Genomic DNA, 24,169 nt, shown 5'->3' on the forward strand with positions numbered 1-24,169 from the left:
GTATGTGTAGCTCAACGCGCAGGTTCAACAGCTCTCACAGTCTTCGCAGCGACTCAGCAGAGGCATAAGGGGAACGTTTGAGGACTCTTGACAGCTTTCAGAGACTGCTATGACATCTCGCAGGTAAAGTCGGGTTTGTTTTTTAAACTGTCACCTTTGGCGCCGTGATATTAAACAGCCTCTTTAACGTTACACTGCACGAGCGCTCAGACGCTGCACGGGCGAGATTGAACTGAGGCTGGCAGCAAGAAAACAGGGGCGCCTCAACTTTTCTCCTGCTACAGACCCCTGTAACAGCCACTTGTCGCCTCATATTTTAAGTTTCATCCAGAGAAACTCCGTTGTATATGTTTGTGTCGTTAGTTATGAATTGGCACTGACTTTCTGAACTGCCTTTGCTTTAAGTGTGGCGGAAACAAAAAAAAAAAGTGGCGACGTTGGAAGCTTTGATAAAAACGTATGGTTAAATTGGTTCAGATTTGGCTAGCCGCTTCAAAACGTAGTAACAGTGACTTTAAAATCGGATTATGTTGTCATGTTTTCATGTTTTACATCAGTCTGCATGTTATGCGGTTGTGTTAATGAATGGTGTGATTTATTTCTGAGCTGCAGCTATGCCAGACCTTCTTTTCTTGATATGAACACAACTCCTCACGCTTTTTCATACACCGCACAAGTTTTTATCCTCACTTTCTCTAATGTAGTGCTGTGGGCTTTTCCCGTCCCTGTCCTGTCTCTTTGTTTCTCTGTGTGCACAGTGCAGGAAATTGGCTTATAGCTTCCTGTGAATCCAGGCCCCTACACAGAAAGTGTTATGGTAAACCTACAATAACAAATTGAAAAGGGCACTTTAGTAAAAACCCCAGAAAAAACCTCAAGTTTATATATAGAAATATTATCGCAACATCAGTTCCAGGTCTCCACTAATGTATTATTAAGAACCGCTAATACAATAAGTGCTGTGCACATTTACTGCAATTAGTACCTGGAGCTGAAAAAACTATAACTTTAGAATACTATAAACTATTTAATACCAAAGTAAAATGACAAATTAATACTAACACTAAATAGTCCTGGTGCCTCTAGGAATAGTAATACAATATATAATCCAGATGTGCACCTTTTAAAATCAGTGACCTGCTTCCCACTGACAGCTTTGGTAAGTGTTGTGTTACTCATATGTGTGTACGGTGTATATTTTCCTCCTACCAATGGCTCTACTTATTAGTAACCACATGTACATCTGTGGACTGGTAATGATTTGTAGATCTCTCTGAACCATTGACCAGCTTAGTGTGTGAGGAGTTAAGAGCTACAGGAGGCTGTGCTGAACACTGTAAGCATGAATGGATACATGTGCTGAATGTAGCCCTCTCCAGGTACTTTCCAGTACACAGTTGGTAAGATAATATTACCTGCTGTATGCAGAAGTAACAATAATAGTCAATATGTTAGTTTTAGGGTCATTTAGTTGAAATGGTGCATTAAAATGAATTTAATGTATGCAAGGTGACCTCTGAAATGTTGACTTCAGCAATCGGCTTGTCTCTTGACCATTTTGGCTGTTGTGGATTCAAGAAAATGCAATGTTGGCAATCTGAGAGTTTACAGTTGATACACCTAGCCTACCACTATATGGGTGGAAAAGATAGCAGATGTGTAGTATTGCTTGCTGTTCTATGTGACCGTTGTGTCCTGAATGCCTTTGGTAGGTAAAGTTGCAATAGTGAAATAATGATGTAAAAGGTTAAAAGGCCAGTCTAATGATTTGAAGATAATCCAACTTCACAAAACAAAAAGGCACTTATTTCTCCTCTGACAGAACAAAGAGTGTTGAATTCTGGCCTTGTTATTTGGCAAAATAGCGCCTTTCACAATAGGAACTAGCTGGATATGGCTTAGACCTCGGTGCATCAAAGGGAGTTTGGAAACATTAAAGCTGCCGGGCTAGCTGGTGCATTAAAAGGATATTCAACTTTTTACAACACATATTTCCATAATCATCAGCTTAACTGCTTCCTGCTACACCTTATAGCATGGATGTACTTCCATACACACTAACACATTTATAGTGGCACTGTGTGTGTCTCAGCTTTCTGTAACCTATTAAGGAAAATCCAAATCTTCGAAAAAACTTTAAATTCACTTACTTACAAATACTGTATGTGGTTTGGATGACTAAATTGGACTTTGGGTATAAGCTGTTGCCAGTAGAAACCATTGTAAAAGCGTGTGTACTGATGCCCTCCTGTCCAAAATTTCAGTAGGGCCAGTGAGTAAAATGTTTTCACAACTGAATAGGAATAGTGGGAAAAACTAAAAATAAGAACAATTGATGCTATTATTTCTCATTTTATCACCAGAATTCTGTTTCGAGGACATTTCTTCCATTTCTCAGATATGTGTGACGTTTTTCTCACTCATTTACAATAAACACTTGTGAGTTGACAGAGGCCCAAGCGTTCAGTTGCCCCAGGGGCCAAAACCACCAGCAAGCTAAGATCAGGGATAGAGGAAAACACTGAGACATAGTTAAAAGTTGTTTTCATCTCTGCCAGTTTCCACGGTTTGTCGCTGGCCGAGACATGGATGACTGTTGCTCTGTGGCTGGTTCTGTACTTCCTGAGCTCAGTTACCACAGGGGAACAATACTACAGTGCATGCCATCTTGATATGACAGACCCGCTCTCCTGCTGATTGTATCACTCATACTCACCATTTCAGGAAGGATTTTAGTTCATCATACTTAACAGGGAGGGCTGGCATTTCCACATATTCTGTCATTATTGCCTTGAGGATTTGTGGCAGTTTAGTCATAAAGTCATAAAGGAACCATTTGTACTGTCCTTCATTGTGATTGTGCCATTACTGTTAACAATGATTAAGCATTGTAATGAGTTCAGTGTAGCACTGTGGGCCCAGAGAAAGCAGTAATGATGAGGATTCACTTTATGTTACTGTTCCCCTTTCATTTTGCCAGTTGATTCTGTGTAGTATTACAATCTTTCCACTATTGGAAACCACCTCTGCCCCCCTTTGTTTAAAGAGGAGACCTCATCTGTCACTGAAACTCATTTGACCAGCTGAGAACAGTGAGTCAGTTTTCTCGATAAGCCGACAGGAAAACAACAGCCCATGTGGAGGAATAAGATAGCGCTGCCAACGTTTCCAGGAGTGCTCTCAACTGTTCCAGATACATGTTTTGCGTTTTATTCAGACACAAAACAATGCAGAGAGAATATAGCAAACAAAACATTAACATTTGGTAATTTGGCTCCACATACTTATGCTCTTATATTACTTCATTCTTAGTTGTGTGGTTAATTATTAAAGGGTAAAGTGCTTAAAAAGGTATAAAAGACATGCTTTTCCAGGTGTGTGTCAAATATTTGATGTTAAACATATCAGAACTGCACTCCACTTTAATTCAGAGCTGCAGGGATTAGTCAGTTAATCAGTTAGTCAGCTACTGCCAACTACTTTGATAATCGATTCATCCTTTTGAGTCATTTTTTTAAGATAATGTCCAGATTCTGTAATTAGAGCTTCTCAAATGTGAATATTTTCTGATTTCTTTGGTCCTCTATGACAGTAAAGTGAATATCTGTAGGTTGTGGACAAAACATTTGAGGCTTTGAAAACATTTCACCATTTTCTGACTTTTCATGGACCAAACAAGTAATCGTTTATTGAGAAAATAATCAACAGATTAATTGATAATAAAAATAATGGCGTATTAGTTGCAGTCCTACTTTGACTGAGCCATGCCAGGTTAGTACTGCCACACCTGCTGTTGTTTCTGGGTCTTTCCTGTATATAACTGATTATTAAAGTCATGCATTTCTCACGTCAGTGAGAAGTCTCGCTGTCTTTGAAGAAGAGCATTCTGGAAAAGAGGAACAATGTGATGGCCCACTCACTAATATTTACCATTTGACTTCTCTTTGCTGACAAATTGCTGCATATGCACGTTTGACACAGAAAGAGGTACTTTGTCCAAAATGGTATCTGTTGCGTGCTATTTCTCTTCATCAAGAGTGTCAACACTTTCAGTGGTTCAAGTGACATAGAAAGGTCATCTTAAATATAGACTTAACTGACAGCCCAAACACAATATCTTAATTTTTCGATGACGTGAAATGCAGCAAAGTCTCCGCATTTGTTATTTCCAGAATGTGGGTTTTAAACATAAGCTACATTGAAACCAGTATGCCCTTAATTTTGCATATTGAAATGAGATACGGAAAATCTTAGTGAAGTATATTTGCTTTCAGTAATAAGATTGTGATCTGTAACATTTTCCTGTGATCAGTGAAACTGGACCAAATACCTATCTGAGCCACATCTCTAATGTGCTGTCCCTTATGAACTATAGAATCCGGTTTATCAAAGACGCCTGTTTTGAATGCTTTTTGAATGGAAAGAGAGAGCATAAAAACCATGTGGCTCTGCTAAATGAAATCGGAGTGATGTTGGTCTTTCATTTTTACAACTAATCATATTAATGTTAAACATACTGTATTTCTGCCAGAACATTATTTAATCCAAATTGAAAAAGGGATTATTTCATTATTCTAATCTCCTGCTCTCTGATAAATTTTTGCAAGTTTTTGCACAGAGGTCAGGCAAAATTGCAAAGAACTACATTTTTAAATATTTGTGTTTAGTACAGAAAATGTGCCATGTCAAAATGATGAAGACTTTCTAAGCGATTACTTTGTATTTGCAGTTTGTTTCTTAATCTGTGTTTTGCCGGTATGTATTAACTAGCTGCTTTCCAGACAGTTTGATTTCCATGTTGTCTGCTGAAAAAAGGTTGGATGTAAAACATAGTAGTCATTTATTAACCAATAATGCCCAGAGCTACTTTTACTCTGTGTTTGTCAAGTACTGTTTACTCTTTGTAAATACAAAAAGCCACAAACTATGAATACCCTGTGCTTTTAGGTTGTTGGTTTTTGCACGATTAAAGTAGAGTCTAACTGCCCTAAAAACCTTTAACCATTTGTTATATCACCACTAGCATTTAGTTGGTCTGCCTCTGGTGGGTCACATACAGTATGTGCAAGTGTTGAAAACAAACTGCGTGCATGTGCGCAACAGTTGCTGAAGTTATCCATTTAGCTTATTCTACAAAGGTGGGACTGCCTGGTGCTACAGAGAAGTAAAGCATCCAGAGATGGGGGATGTGTGCAAGTTTTTGCACCTCATGTAAATACCCCAGATCATCAGCTGGACTAAATATACCTGCGGCATTACCAAAATCCACACCCCAGGGCTTGTCTGTGACCAATATAGCCCTTGCAGAGGCTTTCATGCTGCGCTGTGACTACTAAGTATATCACCTTTTTGTCAGCAGGCCTAGACGGGTGCACTTTAAATAGCCGACCAGGGCTATATTGAACTTGAGACATTATGTAAGAGGATAGAGCAGTGGCTGGATTCACACTGGGCCTGTTTCCCCTCAACCAGCCGGAGGCCTAACCTGCAGCTCCCAGCTGCCTCCATCTCTCCCACAGTACATCCAGTTTATTCTCCTCTACCCTGTCGACGTCTCGTCAGATAAAACCAGGCTATTTGAAATCTCATTCCCTTTGTCTTGTCTCTGTCTCTCCCGCTGCCCAAGGCCAGATGCAAGGAAATGGGGCGCCTGGTAGTTGTCAAAGGGAATCCTATTCTTGGAAAGCCCTGAGTCACTCCTGCTCCTGCAGTCATGATCTGAGTAGGGGAGGGAGAGAATGGATATGGATGTAGTTGGATACTGTTTTAAAGACTTCTCAAAATTGACAGTACTTCACAGAGAAATCTTTTCAGTTGAATTAAAAGGCATCAGTCATACCACCAAATAATCTGTGTTTGGATCTGTGGATCTGTACAGTGCTATTCAGGGCTCTAATTTAAGGGGGTTGCACCATCCTTGGAATGGACAAAAATTAATCAGGGACAATAAGAGACATATTTTGGGAATGAAGGTTGACCCAAAAACCCCTAAAACAAAATATCAAAATAAACGGTCACACACACTAACTGGAGTGTGGCTGAGGGCCTTATGTTTCACCCCAAGTCTGGCAGGCATTTTGTTTTTTGAGCCTGATGCAGTTAATGTAATCTGAGGTTAAGGTGTCATATTAATAACAAACCCCGGCACTAAACAGAAAGTAGAACATCTTTATTTATTTTTCACTATATTTTCAACGATGTCAAGTAGACGAGCTCAGTAAACCCGAACTGAACCCAAACTTCATTTCAAAACTCTTATCCGAACCCAGTCTGACCCATTGGGTCCCATTGGGCGTGGATTGTGTATCCACACACAGCAAAAAGATGAACCTCAACAGTGAAATCTAAAAGTCGTGTACCTGTTGCAGCTGTCAAGCTACAATAACAATCCCAAAGCGGTGGTGGACTTTTTGGTGTCAAAGGCGCCCACACTGGCAAAATGTACTGCAGAAGAGACAGGGAGAAACTCTCATCTCTCTCAAGCAGTAACAGACGTTTACATTGCCAAAACAAGTGTAAAATATATGTATATACAGATTATTAAAAAATAACATATATATGAAATAGCGAGTGAGACAAAAAAAAAAACTTTCTCTTTTAAAGTGAGGGATGTCAGAAGTGTGATTTGGTTTAAGGTTACATAACCTCAATTGGAGCATGCCAGATAGGTGGTCTTCTTGTGCACGCACACACACACACACACACACACACACACACACACACACAAATGTAAAGAAATGTGAACAGAAAGTTTACAGATGTATAAATGTTTAATGTGAATAAATATATTTATAATTTTATCATATCCATGGTATTTTATTTTAATTATTGAATCATTTTATAATTGGGCCAGCTGCATTTACTTCAGGGTAGTTTAAATTGTGTTTTGGGACAGTATGAAGATAAACATTATTTTTTTTGTAATGTGTTTGGCAAGTAGACACAGCAAAGCTCTCAGTATTCATTATTAGTGATGTCTATTACAACATAAAGGTGCAAAACAAAACATTACACTAAAAGAGAGATCTATGCCTTTGATGAAATCTTTTTTTTAATTACAAATATATTTAACTGGTCTTTTAAGTAAGCCTGTGAGGCTCAGATGTGTAATTCATATTAAACTAACCATTCACCATTCACAGCTTTTGGGAATTTAAGATTCCTTAACATGCTATATGCTAATTGGTTAGCCGAGTCACAAAAAGTGACAGTTTCACACTGATATATTATTATAAATACTATGCCAGTGCAATTCTGCAACCATCAGGATTAATTGCACACTTTAAAGTCGTATTTTACAGCCATATGGGGGTTATAACAGGACAATCAACAGAGGGCAGCTTACAAAAATTTTCTTAAATCTACAAAAATGAACGTGTATTTTTACATTCTACCCATTTAAACCCAATTAAAAAACACGAACAGCACTAGTTGTAAGCATCACATTTACTGCAGTTGGTTAATGACACTTCAATGACCATTCAATACTATCAATGGTTCCCAACCAAGTCTGTTTCCACATGTATTTTTTGGTGAGTAGTGGCCTAAAAGTTAATCATTAAACAGAGCAACACACAGAAAGAGAAAGGGCAAATACATTTTGTCCTGTGCTTAGACAACACACACAGCCAGATGACAAAATAATAGTTTCACAGCAAATCTCAAAAAGGCTTCCCAGAAAACCTATCAAAAGCCTTGCAGCTAGGATTACATAAGTGACATTTTGGGAAAATTAGTTTCATAATTAGAAAATAAAATGTCTTGTTTGATCTGCCTTGTATGAAAAGGACAGTGGTGGAATCAAAGCCAAACTCAAACTGTGAAACAAAAAGTGTGTGGTCTTCACTGAGGACGTTTTTTTACCAAATTAGCTGTCAGTAGTTTGGTCTGTGCAGGTTACTGAGACATTCAGTTTGAGTTAAAGGTCTGTCTGTGGCTTTCAGGTGTGAAGTAGTGCAAGGATATTGTGAGATATTCCTTTAGCTTTTCTTTTTCCTTTTAAAAAAAAATATTCTTGGGGGCTTTTATTGCCTTTAATCGATAGTGAGAGAGACTGACAGGAAATGGGGGAGAGAGGGAGGGGATGACACGCAGAAAAGAGCCCCAGGTCAGACTCAAACCCTGGGCTGCTGCAGCAAGGAATCAGCATCGGCACATAACATGCAGGAACTTTGATGGTCTCATGACTTTTCATTTTAATGCCATTACCAGATCAAAATTTCCGTTTGTCTAGAGCATTACAAGGGCTTAGTTTTGTTATTGGTCAGACTTTAGGTGTGTAGTTACTCTAGGAAGAGGAAAAAAAGTATCGTAGAAAAAACGTAGAAAAGTGGATAAAATCAAACTGTGTCCGTCCCTTGAGATGGATGCAAAAGCCAGAGGTCATTGTTAGGTCATTAGGAGTTACGCTGCAGTCGAACATTGTCGTGCTTTTGTTTTGTGCATTTGTTTTCTAACTCATCTGCAACGCTCCCTCACCCACCCCTTCTAAATTAATAGCCTAATGGCATACTGCTGAATTGGCTGGATTGTGGGGGTTTAGCTTGGCGAGGGCTAACTATGATCCGGTGTAACTACGCCACGGGCGATTAGGTGTAATCTCCAGGCACGGGCAACACAGCTGTTGCATTTAGCCTCCGACAAGATAGCAGGGACCTTGTAGCTCTCGGAGACCTGGCTCCCTGATCTGGCCTGGCCTGGTCCGGTCTGTGTTACAGCCAGAGAAAGCTCTGTTAGCTTTAGGATCACAGAGTGGGCTTTGGAGCAGAGCCATCAGACAGCCGCTGTCCTCTTAGGGTACGAAGGGGAGAGAAGGTGAGGCCAAGGGAGGAGAGCAGAGGGTGTTTGGGCCAGTCTGCCAGAGCCTGTCACATTCGTCTGAGGTGGGAAAGTAGGGAAGGCGGGGGGGCGACTGATAGCACTGATGGGTGCCGGTATCAGCCCTGCTCACGCTCGTCCAAATCCCAGATTAAAAGGCCCCTGGCCTGCCTCTCTCTCTCTCTCTCTCTCTCTCTCTCTAACACTCTTATAAAGCACCCCCCCTCTCCTCCACTTCTCTGTCGTTTTTCTCTCACTGTCTCTGTCTCACTCTATCTAACCCAGTAACACTCTTACAAACGCACCCCCCCCTCCCACTTTTCGTCTCCATATCTCCCTCACTCCCTCCCGCCCTCTCTTGTGTAACAGTGCCCAGTGCTGGATTACTAAGCTCTGAGGTTGCTGAAGCAAGGGGCTGTGGCAGCCTTCGACCAGAATGGTGAGGTAGGGCAGAAACGATCCCATTCAAATTCAGTGTATTTTCTGCTTTTGGACAACCCTCACAGTCCTTTTAACTCCTCCGCTTCCCGTAAATAATGCCTTTAATTCTGCTGTAGTTTGCTTCATTTAGTGCACAGAATCCAGTGCTGAAGGATAACAAGTGAGCTTGGGAGAGCATTCGAAGACCTGGCTGTGCAGTGCAAGTGTGTGTGCATATGTACAGTTTTTATTTTTTGCATGCATGCATGTGTGTGTGTTGCTGAGAAGGTGGGTGTTTCAGGATGTTTCGTTGCAAAGGGGCTATGAGTATGCTCTAGTTGTTAAGAAGGCGGAAAGAGTTAATAAGTTTATGTGCCAAGACACTTGGGGGAAGGTGCCCCCCTGCCTTCAGCTGTCTGCAAACCTGACAAGGTGAACAGTTGTGCAGTAGTTGCAACTGTTGTGTGTCTAAAGCATTGCTCCAGTGTTTGCGCCCTGTCTCCATTGTTTTGATAATTTGACGAGTGACAGCAGCGCTGTGATGAGGGATTAGATATGGATTAGTGACATAAGGCATTTTTGCCCCACTGTCATTATTTGTCCGTATGAATCTGCGTAGGATTAAAAACAGTAGCACGAGTAATCTGTCCACCAGCTGACACCCATGACCTGTCAATGGCTCCTCCGTACAGTAATCTAAACGTGGTGGCCAGTTTGAGTTGTATTTCAAGAAAAGGGCTGTGACAAGTGAAAAAAAAAAGATAAAAGATGAGTCCTTAGCACATAGTATCAAAAACTACCAAGCACTGTTAGCTGGGCGGCAAGTACCCAAATATAAATACTTGTACTTGTACATTGGTCTGAAAAAAGGTGTATTGGTGCATCCCTGTTACATGTAAATGTAAAAACGCCTAATGTATCATTATCACAGTTTTCAAAACTCCCATACATCAATATTTCAAAATGTTTCATAATTTTGTCAATTTACATCTTTGTTTTTGGCAAACCTGCTTGTGGTTAAGCAACATTTGAAACCTTTTGGTAAATGAAAAGAGAGTTTTGTAGAAAATGTGTTTATATTATATAATAGGTACCAAAACTCAAGGTATCATTGTCGGCTGTAGTATTAAACATTTTTGAGTGATATCCAGCCCTCTATAGTTGGTAAGATATGTGCGGTCAGGCCGTAGTCCACAGCGATGCAGAATTGAACTTGCTCAGGCAGATACCTGTATAAATAACATAAAGAACAGAAAACAGAACAAGTATGTAAATGATATGATAAACCTTTTTGAAATGGTAGAAAATGATGACGACTAAGCAATTGTCATACATTCCTCAGAATGCATTTTACTCATTTTACAGTCTGGAAATTTTAATTGCATTTCAGTGAGAATGTTGTCACTGCATAAGTTTTTCTATTTCTGTTTTCATGCACTCTCCAATAGAAGCCATGACTAACTGGTGTCTGTGGTTTATGTTTTGCTATTTAAGGACAAGATACTCTGCCACTACTACACATGCATCTAGTATCTGCTGCAGATTCACTGTGTGTGTCGTAGATAACACATTTAACACTTTCTTTCCATCCTTTTGAGTCATTTCCTGTCTTGTCTATAAACCGTCCCAAACTCAACTAGCCAGCTTCACTGCCAGACTTCCAGAGATATTTCTAATGTCACAGGGAGGGCTTTGTCCAATTCACCCTACATGTTTTCATGACTAATCCCCTTGTAATCGGTTACAATTTATTATTTGTAAAGTTCCTCCTATAATCTGCTCCCTTGGCTTGTGGAATGAGAGAAAGCGCAGCAGATCGGTTTTGCCCCCCTCTGTGAGGATAAGGGGGGTCAGGTGCAGTCTGGGTCAGATGTCTGATCTGGTCTGGTCTTGTGTGGTCTGTCTGTCGCGAGCCGGGCCAGTCCTGGGCTTCGCTTCAGTCTCGCTTTTAACAGTCTAACCTGTCTGTTCCTGCCGACTGGGCTGCTATTTATATTTAAACAGAGGCATTTTATATAATAGTAGACTAGCCCTGTGGTTAAATCCCTTGACCACAATGAGGATGTGTGGTGCCCTCCATTGGTCTGATTCTAATATACATCATATACCCCCCCCAAACACTGTCACACATTTAGTATCATTACTGATTGTCCTGCAGTGTGTGTGTGTCTCTTTTTACCTGTCTCTTCTTTCACTCTTCTCCTCTTTCCTCTCTGTCATAGCCAAAACAGATCCGGCGGCTTTGTGATTGACAAGCAGTCGGTTTCACTGTGATTCGTGACGAACTCAAAATGGTGACAGTTACCTCATCTCCAAAATCAAACGAGTCTGACATTTACATTTAACTCCCAAAAAGCAATTTCAAGCCTTTTCCATTTAGTTTTAGTAAATGTCACTCACCGTTCGTTTGATCGAATTGTTAAGTTATTCTGAGAAACAGAAACTTCAACAGTCGACAGTAAGAATGTCAGGCCTAGATACATCTTGTTACACAGTGATTATGTTTATGTTTTTGTGGTTTTATGAGTTAGAAATTCATAGAAAGAATCGTGTCACATAACATCAACTGATTTTGAGACTATTGCACCGGCAGTGACCACAACAGTATACTGGTTTGTATTCAACGCTCTGACGTGACACAAGATCTGCTGAGCTGACACATGAGTCTTATTTTTATCTTACCGTCATGGGTTTGTGTCATACAGTGTACAAAAACAGAAACGCCTAAATGCTTGCCCACTGTTAAAGCTCTCAGATATTATCTTCTCAGCATGAGCTTCATGAAGGCGCTCTTGTGTCACCCGCTGCCTGCTCTTCGCTGGGTTATATTAATCAATAATAAGCCTTTGTAATGTGTCGGGGGTGGTGGTGAAAGGCTACAATTTAGGATGTGAAATGCATGATTTCCATGACTCACTGGGTCTATATGTCAGTGTCAAAAGTCTTGTTTTCCCATTCTTGTTGAATCATCGACATTTACAAGTATTTTTCTTTCCAAAGACAAAGTCAAGGGCTGCAGCTGAGGGTTATTTTGGTATTTGAATAATCTGGGAGCAAATTTTTCAACTGATTCATCAATCCAACACTTATTTTCTTATATATACATTACTCTAGCTGCCTGTTGTAAATGGTAACAGCAGCTTAGAATCCATTTATGTAAATGCTTGTACATTGCAGATCCTCTATGTGCAGGTAAGAGTGCAGGGGTTTCCTCAAAGTAATCTACAGCTTGTCAAAATATACCTAGATGTCTGAGTGTAACTGCCAATGATGAATTGATATTAGAGTACAGTAGTGTTTTAACCCATGTGTCTTGGAAATTAGAACTTTTGGAAATTGACCATCAATGCGGGGGCCTACACTATTGGTCAGTTGCGTGTTGAGGTGTCCTTATTGGCTGCCAATAATAAATCCATAACCTGTCCATACCTCGCCAATGTGTCACAGCACAGTAGTGCATCACAGTACAATAAATGTGGACAGATGGCACTACAATACCTGATATTCACCATGGGGGAATGAAACTAGAAATCAACATGAAACCTACTGCAGTGAGAAATGGAGATGATGGTTACAGACTGTCCAGCATAGGGCTGAGTAGGAGAGAAAAAATGTGAAAATTTATTGAACACCATAGTCTGATGACTCATCAGCGTAACATGATCTTGAGGAGCCAGATTTATCAACACATCTCAGCTCTATAGTTGTGTTTTGTCACCACTATGTCGCCACCATTTCCAAGTAGCAAAAATACTTGGCAGCTACAAGCTGACATAGATCCAGACTTGCCTTTAAAATGTTGGTGTGATGCTTCTGTGAAAATCTTCTTCTCAGAATTTAAACATTGTTATCTGCGTATATTAGAAATGTTCTCAGGCTTGTTGTAAAAGTGGTTGGACAGAAACTGTTTTTCATGGGTTCAGTTATTTTGTTAACTAATGCCAAAAGGAACACTTATTTAATATAGTGCTCAGGACTACAAGTAGCAGTCTTCTATTCATCTATACAGTCACATTTTTTATGTCTTGATAAAAAATAGGATCATAGGGACACAATGTGATGTTTTCAAATAACACATTGCTCCTGACTAACAATCCAAACTACTTTATTTCCGATATAAAGCAGAAAGGCAGCAAATTGTCAGATATGAGCAACTGAAACCAGCAAATGGTTGGTAGTTTTACTTAACAAATGACTGAAACTGTTTATAATCAGTATCATCACTGATTAATTTTGTGTGTTCACTAAACAGGTACAGTAATTAAAATGTATTAATTAAATAGTCTATTCAGTTCTCACAGTGTTACCAGCCAAAGTGTTGAATAAAGGTCAAATGTGGACAACTAATTTGATTTTTTTCTCCACTAGCTACTGCAGCCCTATAGTTGCCTGATTACTCGTTGGATATACTGTATATAAAACGATTTAAAGACTCAAATGTGTTTATGCAGTACAATTATGACACCCCAGTGTAAATGTAATAAACGTAATTGTCACTGAGGGTTGCATAGTTTTCATTGTGCTCACCAACTGTGATAATGTTTTTACTAAAACGGCACGAGTTACAAAATGGCACTTTTTGCAACTCATTTGACAAAGTGATTATACCCCCTCCTCCCCCATGAAACACCAACAAATTGCACAACCTCATGTCCCTGAACCACATTGTTTGTGTCACTAATAGACAGCTACTGTTTACGAGTGGACTTTCATGTCAGTTTTGTCAAACCCCCCTTCTTTGACACACAAATGGGGCCCTGGGTGACTAATGGTGCGTTGGATTAGCCAGCAATGGCCCACGGTAGTTAGGGAGGTTTAACCCAATGATCCCTGCTTAAACATGAGCTCTAAATCCACACAGCTGACATAAAGCCATTCACTGGGACATTGCTGCTGCACCTACTCACTGCTTCTTCGAGATTAATATAGTCCTTCACTCATTATACACAGTTTTTACTCAATTTTCAGAGTGGCAATGTCTAGATGTACTGGGTTTATGTCTTGCGACTGTTTGTGAATAATGTATATGGTTTGGTTTGGATAAGTGGCAGTGTCAAACACTCCAGTAAGAGAGCAAAACCCAGATAATCGGTCAACATACCTGAGAAGTGGATGGGATAAATATTTGCCTGCAGTGTTTTGTAAGAGAGGAAGTAACATGTAATCATTAGCTTTGCTTTTGCAGTACAGTAAACTGTAAATGTACTTCCCTCTCAAACCAGGACAGGACATACAGTGTGTTTTCACTAATCCATCAAGAAACAAATGGGTGGTCCCTTTCTATTTTAATTTAGTGAAGGAAGTACACAAATACGCCACCAGAATCATGATTCAATATATTGTTATGAACCATCTGTCAATACAGAATCAAGAAGAATAAAAGCATAAATATGATGGCCTATAATTGTCAGTGGTTACAATTAGCCGTAGGGTCTGCTGCAAGTTGTCTTTTTCATACAGCTCACATTTGAAATATAGTGTTAGTCAAACTGCTACTGTTCAACATATAGTTGGTTATGCTAAAGTGTTATCGTGGAGCACTCATTTATTTATTGATGTAATTTTAATCTATGTCAAGTGTTGTTGAAAATATCAGACAGGTGAGACGTTTTCTTGGTAAATGACGATATCATGGATGCCTGAACATTATAATAGTTGAAGCTGTTGAAAAGAAAAATATTAAGCATAATATAAACTGGTACTACTATATTAGTTTCTTGCTTAAAAAAATAATGAGACTCGATGGATAGACCTCACATCGAATATGGTCCTGACAATTCATCACAGAAGACTGAGTGTGCAACCACTGCCTGAGGATACGTGTCCAGTACCATGTCCATGCCCTTATATGACCACCACTCACCTAATGTAGATAACCATTAGAAGACTGCCTGCTCTATCAAACCTGAATTACGACTAACTGGCAGCCCTGCCCGAGTCACAAACTGCAACCTTACACCGCCAACAAACACTTAATGAGCAAAGCACAGATCACAGAGGCTGAAACACTGCTAAACCTGTCCTTAAACCAGCCACAGACACAAAGCTACAAAGTAAATCGCCTAAATGAACTAAAACTGGCCATTTTTCCTTCTCAGTTTCTGGGCAAAAGCATCTACTCTGATGATAAAATCCAGAATTGTGATGGGATCTCATTCAACTGCCATAACACAAGGCGCTGACAAGACATCTCTTAGTCATCTTAGTAGTTAGTTTGTTTTTTATAAGCTCCATGTGAAGAAACTTGCAGCCTTTAAAAGTCTCAGGGCTAGCTAATTAGGGTGCACTAATTGAACCGAACTTGCAAAGGCCAGATACGTCCGTCTTTGGAGTTTTCATTGCAGGATTTTCTGTTTATTCAGCAAAAATCCTACAGCTGTTCAGTGTCTCTTCTTGCACGTGGATATGAGATGTATAAAAAGGGCCAGAGTTCCTCTACTGTTGGCCCAATATGAATGTGAGCAACCTCAAATTGAAGCAGGCAGAAGTCGGCACTTTAACCTGGCCTTGCTTTCATTTAGAATTCAATGGCCTGGAGTTATGAGACAAACAAAAGGTGTCACTGTCCAGATACTTGTGGCCGCACTGATTCTCTACAGTATTTGATGTTGTAATGACTGTTGTCAGAGAGCTTTGGACTTCACAAATTGAACATTACACATTTCATCTGTCATGACCGCTGCATTTAAAATATGTCAAAACACTCCTACAGCTCTGTACATATATAGCACTGCAGGCACTCATAGTTAGCTAGACTGCACAACTGCCATTTCTAAATGTAATGGACTCTGTAGTAAGTAAAAGTAAGTTTACCACAGGCATTTGTGACATTTTGAAGTGAAGATTGGGTCTGACAGTTACGTACAAGATTTGTAAAATAACACAAATGACATAGTGTTTTGAACTCATGAGACCTATTGTGTTTGGGGCCTGTTATGTTTCCATAGCAAAGGAAGCTGGTGGGTGATGTGACACAGATTGTCAGACATTCTTCTAACATAGACACATTAATCATTTTGGTGTTTAACAGGCCACTCTTTTGTCCCCTGTTTTTCACTGTATTTTAGGTGGTTCCACCCCAACATCACCGGAATCGAGGCAGAGCAGCTCCTGTTGACCCGGGGAGTCCACGGCAGTTTCCTGGCCCGGCCCAGCAAGAGCAATCCGGGGGATTTTACCCTCTCTGTTAGGTAAGTTCTCACCTGCAACTTGTTATTGTCGTCCACCATCAGCCTCACTATTTAACCTCATTATTTGCAGATGTCGAGAATGGAAAATAATCATTGTAGCCTTTACATTTTATGCACTTTGTCCTACGGTATAGGCCACCGAGATGACCAAAAATAACACACAAACAGAGTTGCTAATTACCCTTAAAATAATTCTGAGACAAAAAAAAGTTTATTTCCCCCTCAAAAATGTCCATGTCTTCATACACTACTCTCCGATTTGCACACTTCCTGCAACAATTTCTTCTTCTGCGTTTACCTGCAACAAGTGAAATCCCACGGGACTTCAGCATAATGCAGAAGAAGAAGAGATTGTTGATCGGAGGTGTTCACAAGTGAAGAAGCTTGGGGTAAGAATAACGTGTGTTGTTGATCTACTTTGGAGAAGAAATGGTTCGCGTTTGTGCCTTTCCAAATTGTGGCAACAGAATGAGAAGGTACAAGTGCCTATACTTTCATCGTCTACCTTTCCATGACCATGAGATACTGCAGTTGTGGCTAGTTGTTCTTCAGCTTGATGTGCAAACTCTCATACAAGTACTATGCAATCACAGAGATAAGGCCTTCGTGACGAAAAAAAGTTAATTTCCCCTCAAAAATGTATTGCCGCACATCCCTTCCCAAGCTGTGTCTGCCAAAACGAAGCTAAATGAAGTTATGAATATAACGTTACCTCCACAGTGGTTGCAGCAGTCTTCATCCTTGGAATGGCATTTCTCTTCAGCCAGCCCCGCTGTGTTGTGTCTCTGTAGTCATCCTCCTCAAAATGTTGGCTGCAAATGTGGTGATCATTTTCGCATAGTACTTGTATGGGAGTTTGCACATCAAGCTGAAGAACAACTAGCCACAACTGCAGTATCTCATGGTCATGGAATAGTAGACGATGAAGGTGTAGGCACTTGTACCTTCTCATTCTGTTGCCACAATTTGGAAAGGCACAAACACGAACCATTTCTTCTCCACAGAAGATCAACAACACACGTTATTCTTACTCCAAGCGTCTTCACTTGTGAACACCTCCGATCAACAAGCGAGCGGTGGAAAAACAGGTAGGCGACAGTACTGTTTTGTACGGTTTCTGCACAACGTATGAGTTGAAAAGGCATGTTGTTGTCACGTAGGGGCCCTGATCATGTTGTACAGACATTTTAATTGCATTTTGTATCTGTTAAGAGGAGCAAAAGGCACTCTTTAGGATATGCCCCCAAGAAGTGTATTATAACTAACTGGGAGCTCTGGCCATTAGCTGCAGGATCTCCAGTTTGCTAGAACCAAATCTGGTCGTTCTTTTTCCTATCGACAGTACTTGGTGACCTCTAGTGATCAAGATTAGGGTAAAAATCTGCCAAAGTTCTCCTTTAAGTTGGAAGTTCACCAATCAGGAGTCTCTGACATTCCTACCCACAGCTCAGCAAGTGATGTAACATTTTGTCTGCGGGTGAATAGATGGCATTTGAACAGAAGCAGTTTTGTGTGAGTGTTTCTAGGAGCATGTTAGATTAACAGATTTGGATTTGGTAACATTCTGACACAAATTGGCCAGAAAATCCTTCTTTAGGCAGCAGGATGAAGTCGAGGTGAGTTGGACAAACACAGCTGAGTGTAACACCCTGTGATAACTTGTCATTCATGCCCTAAAACATATTTCTCTTAATCTCTTTAATTGAGAACCCCAGTGCGTTGCAGAGAATGTGAAATTTCTGGTACGTAGGACTCAGCAATACATGCTGTGGTGATTACAGAGAGCAGGAAACAAACTGAGATAGAAGAAGAGAGAGTGTGGCTCTTCCTTGGCAACGGAAGCTTTTAAGAGATACATCAGTCGGCCAAGCGCCTGGAAGAAAGCCCAAACGCATTTGTTACTCTGTGACTGTAGCTGGCATGGCAGCATGGGTAGAGAGGCTGTTAGTGTTTGTGTGTGTGTGTGTGTGTGTGTGTGTGTGTGTGTGTGTGTGTGTGTGTGTGTGTGTGTATGTGTGTGTGTGTGTGAGAGAGTGAGAGAGAAAGAGAGAGATACTGTAAAGAAAGAAACAGAGACAGAAAGGAAACAGTGTAGTTAGACATGCAGTAGCTTTTAAATATGGTTAAGGAGTGAGGGACCTGTCAAGGCTTTGACCTTCACTGCCTGTGGTTTGTGTGCATTCTCGTGTGTGGTGCAATGTGTCATAAATCACACACACCACAGGAAGGTTGGTAGGGTGAGTTGTGGCCACGATTTGTGTTCTTGACAGACTTAAACACACATACACACACACTGAGGTCAAGTGGCCAGTGTACAGAACCTCACCACCTGCTAGAGAAGGTAGGTCACATTGAACCTAGAGGAAGGAGGAGGGAAGCAGAGTTCATATTAAAGAGAGACTTTGTAACTTTTGAAAGAAGAAACACACTCTTTCTCTTAAAAATGAAAAGTTGAATTCATAAGCAATAAAAATTTACCAATGCTTAATCCAGTACACTCGGGGGTTTGGCAGATCCAGCCTTATTTGGTCTGGTATGTCCAGTAGCTTATGGTTGCTAAAGTAAGCAAACTTTAGTTAGATATTGTTGGTTAAATGACATTACTGTGACATTACTGTGTCACCTCTGATTGAATAAAACTGAGATATGCACAGCCTAATAAGTGTGTAGCATAACATTTACAGGGGACTTTTTAAAGCCACTGTTGTAGCTGTACTGTGTAAAAAGTATAAAGTACTGGAGAAAAACATCAGGAAATCTTGGTGAAGAACTGGTTCAAATGAATTATTTTCTAGAAATGTGTCCCTAAAAAAACATTCACAAAAAACATTGTTATATTATTATTATATATTAGACCCTGCCTTATTTTAGTGATTACTTTATGCCTTACTAGTCTGCATATTTCAGCATAAGAAGTTGCCCTACATACACCAATGTCCCTTGTAACTTGTAACCTCAAAACTTTCAAAGTGACAGAGAGGGCAACATGGTGTAGCAGTGTCCTGCCACAATATCCTGTTTCTCAGGAAACTGAGTCAACTAGTGTGGCAAAACTCAACACTTGTACCTATTTGTGACTTTATTGTACAAACAGACACAATTTCCATCGACACCTTCCTAAATAGAAATTGTAAAAAAAGGCATTCAAGTGTAAAAATACAGATTGTATAATATTTTGAATCTAATGTTCACAGCCGTTTTCTTCCTGATTGAACTGCAACATAATGTCTGCAAAAAAGTAGAAATATTAGAATATACTGAAGATAATTACCTAATTATCCTATATCTACAGAAGAATCATGCTACCTAACTCAATCCCAGTTCACACACACACACACACACACACACACACACACACACACACACACACACACACAGACACAGACAGACAGACAGACAGACAGACAGTGTCTTATCAGAGCAGAGGAGAGGCTAATTAGCCAGTCATTAGCCAGGTTTCATCTTACCAAGGCCATTATGGGCAGTATAATCACTGTTCAGATTGTAATGGACGCTAAGGGAGTCTGTTGCCCCCCTCTCTCTTTGTCTTATCTTATCTTCCCCTCTCTGCCCCCACTTCTTATCCCCACCACTTCTCTTCTCCTCCGCTCCACGAGGTGAACAGAAGAAGGAGTGGTCGGACAGAGCTGCTGCTCAAAAGCGTCTGAAGGCTGAAGTCTGTTGGCGCTAATGAGGGCTTTTTGAGGGTTTTGAAAATGTAATCAATTCAGAGTTTCATGAAACTCAAAGAGCGAGAAAGAGAAAGTTTGAAGCAGAAAAAGTTTTGCCATAATTTATATCCAAGTCCAACTCTACAAGGAGAGCAGTCTGGTCAAGTTTTCTCATTTTTCATGCTCTTTATACACTCTAAAGACCCCGAGGAGGAATTTTAAGGGCAATCTTAAGAGAGAATTTTGCAGGGCAAATTACCACAGAGAGCAAATGGATTTTCTTCCAGCGTCTGTATTATATAATGCTAGCCTGGGTTTACTTAGATGTGTTTCCATTGCAGCCAGGCTATTTATAGTTTCATATAGCTAAGTAAAAAAACATTTTTTATTGTGGATGTCAAGTCAATCTGTGAGTGTGTTTATCTGCATACTAGTATCCTGCCTTTGAGTTTTGTCCTGTTTTTGATCAAATTCTGGCATTTACATGGAACATGAGAAAGCATATTTATTCAGATTGCATATTCCTATATAGGCTACCATGATTATAACAATATTGACTGTCAGGGTACTGCGGCATGTAAACACCATATCCTGGTTTCTGAACATTCTTTGTTGGTACAGAACAGAGTGGCTGAGATGGTGAGAAATCAAGACACACCTACAGACAGAAGAGCATAAATCTGGATACTGTTATGAACATGTACACGGACATATGAATATCCAGGTTTTTCATTTACGTCTTATCCTGATTATGCGCAAAAACAGGATAAGAATAAAAAACAGGATAGACAGAAAGACAACAATCAGGGCTAAATAGTGTGCAAATGTTTGTGTCTGTTTTTCTTCTTTCCTGACACTTGCAAACAGACCTATTGCATCTACCTTTATACAGTGCTCAATACCTGGACAATGGCTACTACTTCTTTTGGGAAGAACTGAAACAAACTACAAGTATCCATATGAGCTTTACTTGTGTTTTTGGTTGTCTTTACTTTCTCACTCTACTCCCTCTTGAATTATTGACAGTGATTGTTACTGAACCGTTAACTTTAATGAAGTTTGTTAGTAGTAGTAGTAGTAGTAGTAGTAGTAGGAACACACAAAAATGTCACTTAAGTGTTTGTATATAGGCAACACTGGCTGTGTGATATCCGCCATCCATTGTAGAAGTTGTTATTAGGCTTTAGTCATTGTCTTTGAGCTTGTGAAAAAACAAGATAACTAAAATATATCCTGGTTGTCAGAATTGGCAGACACCTTTTGTCTCAAATTGCCTAATCTTCAAAAGTGAGCCCACTGCCGTTGAGGATATAGACTATATTGTTATATTACCAGATTATGCACGGGATGTGTGCCTTGGTTTTCCATACCCTAGCAGGGCAAGCTCTTGAGATACAGAACACTCTGACCTGACATAACATCTAACATTTTATGTCAGATCTGAACATGCCTCCTTTATGTTAGAACCCAGTGTAGTAGTCTGTAGAGATGGCAAAGGGTGAATTTAAATAGAGGCCAAAACTTTAGAACTCTTCATTTGATAAGTGGACTGGTTACACTAAAAGGGATTTCTCAGTGGTGTCTGGATGTATTGAGTGGAAAATATTGCTTGGAATAGCTTCAGGGCAAAGCAAGCAATAATTTATATGATCTGGGCTTTGTGCTTGCATTTTTGAGCAATATATTTCCCAGTTGTCTGTTTTTGTGTATGGGTTTGTTTAGTCATACAGATCTAAATACTCTTGATTACTAAAACTCGTGATTTTGCAGCCTTCAGTGTCATGGCAATAATGTTGGGAAAGATTTTAACACATAATCCCGCTTTCAAAGATGTGATCAGTTTGCAGCTGTTAAGCTGTGATGTGTTCACATAGAAAGGCAGTGTGAAGGACTATGTGACATTATGTACATTTGTGCTCAGTTAGTCCTATCAATGCAAACCAGTTCACAGGATAATCAAGGATGAACTTATCTTCTATCTATCTTTAAAGCAGGATACCATCACATTATCAAATTAAATACCTACAGTAGTAAAGACTGACTTTAATTCCACTGACTCTGGTTTTCTTCTTGTTTTGCTGAAAGTTGGAATCATTTACAGTTTGATTTGTGTACTTAAAGACATTCAAGTTTTCCATATTTTTCATTTAGACAAACAAAATTGCATATCCTTGGAACAAAGCAGAATAGCTGAGATTTATTTTGCTTGTTGTTATCAGTAAATCCAACTATTTCTGAGCATAATATGATAAAGCAATGTTATTCCAGAGATGTGCTATTTTCAGCTAGACACTCTTCTCTAGCTTAAATAAACGTACAGGATGTTGGTGAGAAACACATACACGGATTCAAAAATACAGAACTTCAGTCAGTAAGGAAGAACAACTTCTACTTCTCATAGATGTGTATTATAGGTTCATGCTACATCCTCAACATCCTCAACTGTGAAAGGTCTGAGGACCCACACATTATAAAGTAATAAAGCAAGAACAAGTGATAGACAGTGTGCTCGATTCTTTGTTTTTATCACAGTCAAAAGTTTTTGATCTTACGCAACTGCCAGTAAGACTTTGTGTTAGGAATGCAAGATATAGTTTTTGTTTAGCCGATAGGATAATTACCTGCTTTTGATGGCCCATACCGTTAGGATTACTGATCATTGCACATTTTTTTAAAATAAGTTCAGAACTTATAATTTGTACACACTTGAGGGTAAGAAAGGCTAAATTGTAGTGAGAAAATATGACTGAAGGATTTAATAATCTATATTGACAGACAGCCTATAATTTCATTATTGGAATAATTCATAATGATATAACTCTCCCATTATTGAATGCTTATTTATTGGCCCTGATATGTATCATCCATCCCTACTTTCTGTTGTGCAAGAACTGTCATCATTGTTTTGCTTGTTCCTACAAGAATTAAATTACTGCCCATCTTTGAAGGTTAAATTTTGTGTCATGAATGAGATTAAATGGCATCTAAATGTAGGGGAGAATTGTCTCATTTTAATTAAATGTGTGATAATGACTAAAGGAGTAAGCCTGATTCGGCTAATGAGAATACTAACATAGGAGGAATCAGTCAAATGGTGCTAAGTGCCTTAACAGAACCATGCTTAAATCAGACCAAAAGCCGAAAAACACACTTTGTGGTGTTGTAAACACTTTATGAATGCATGGATTGATGCGCAATATTAGGATATAAGCAAACATTTTAATAACTACACTAGACTCTGCATCCTAGTTTACTCTTTGTGATTCGCCATGGTGCGGAGAAATGCCATCGTGGTGTCAAGGGCTCTTTGTGTAGAGCAGCTGCTACCTTAATGAATTAGTTTTGTGTAGACAGAGAGGGGATTTTTCTCTAACATTGCAGTTGTTTTGTGGGTTGGTGATTTCATTTAGGTTGACTACCACACTGAACTTTATTTTGCTTCACTGTGATTCTTTCAATACACACGGACTGTGGCTATCACTTAGGTACTTCAGCTTCTACTCACAATATCACCATCATTGTTATGCCACACACTTGGGCTCTACAAAGTAGTGAATATTTATGATATGATCAAATAGGGATATAGGTGTTCTTGTAAATATATCAGTGATAATTTTAATGTTTTAAATACGTTAATTGGGTCACTGCATTAAGCCATTTTATCAAGGCTAAAAAAAGATAAGATTTATTTTTTAAGCGACTTTGCTTTGTGCTACTACTTCCCTGTATCCAGCTGGAAATTACTCATAGACTACTATGCAAACATGCGCCATGGACCTGAATGGGATTCTTGTTCATTATAGAAAAGAGAGGTAATTTTGGACAGTATGGAACCAGTAGTGATCCACAAGGCTTTGTGTGGATAGTATGTTTTTCTGAATTATAATTAATTGCATAATATAAATGAACCGTACTGAATCTGTCACATTATCTAAAATTAAAGTCGTACCTTCTGATGGTTTGTTAGGTTGTACCTTATCAAGGTGCAATGCTGGCTGTTTATACTGTAATTGGTAAGTTGGTTCATAGGATAACTTCACCAAATACTTGTGGTACCTAATAATGTATGCT

The 24,169-nt window shown here is 39.5% G+C and overlaps 1 protein-coding gene across 5 annotated transcripts in view; it reads left to right on the forward strand.

Annotated features, from left to right (window-relative positions):
• The window catches only part of ptpn11b (protein tyrosine phosphatase non-receptor type 11b), a 42,745-nt gene continuing 18,576 nt past the window's right edge, over positions 1 to 24,169 (forward strand). For 4 of the 5 annotated variants that reach the window (XM_051426528.1, XM_051426526.1, XM_051426531.1 and 1 more), the window contains exons 1-2: positions 1 to 123; positions 16,305 to 16,427. In XM_051426528.1, the coding sequence (XP_051282488.1) occupies positions 110 to 123; positions 16,305 to 16,427 (137 nt within the window). In that variant the 5' untranslated portion in view covers positions 1 to 109. Of the gene's footprint in view, positions 124 to 9,185; positions 9,262 to 16,304; positions 16,428 to 24,169 lie in introns of those variants that run through there. The other variant, XM_051426530.1, reaches the window with a different exon arrangement.

The sequence above is a fragment of the Dicentrarchus labrax genome, unplaced genomic scaffold, assembly GCF_905237075.1.
Source record: "Dicentrarchus labrax unplaced genomic scaffold, dlabrax2021, whole genome shotgun sequence".
Lineage (NCBI taxonomy): Eukaryota > Metazoa > Chordata > Actinopteri > Moronidae > Dicentrarchus > Dicentrarchus labrax.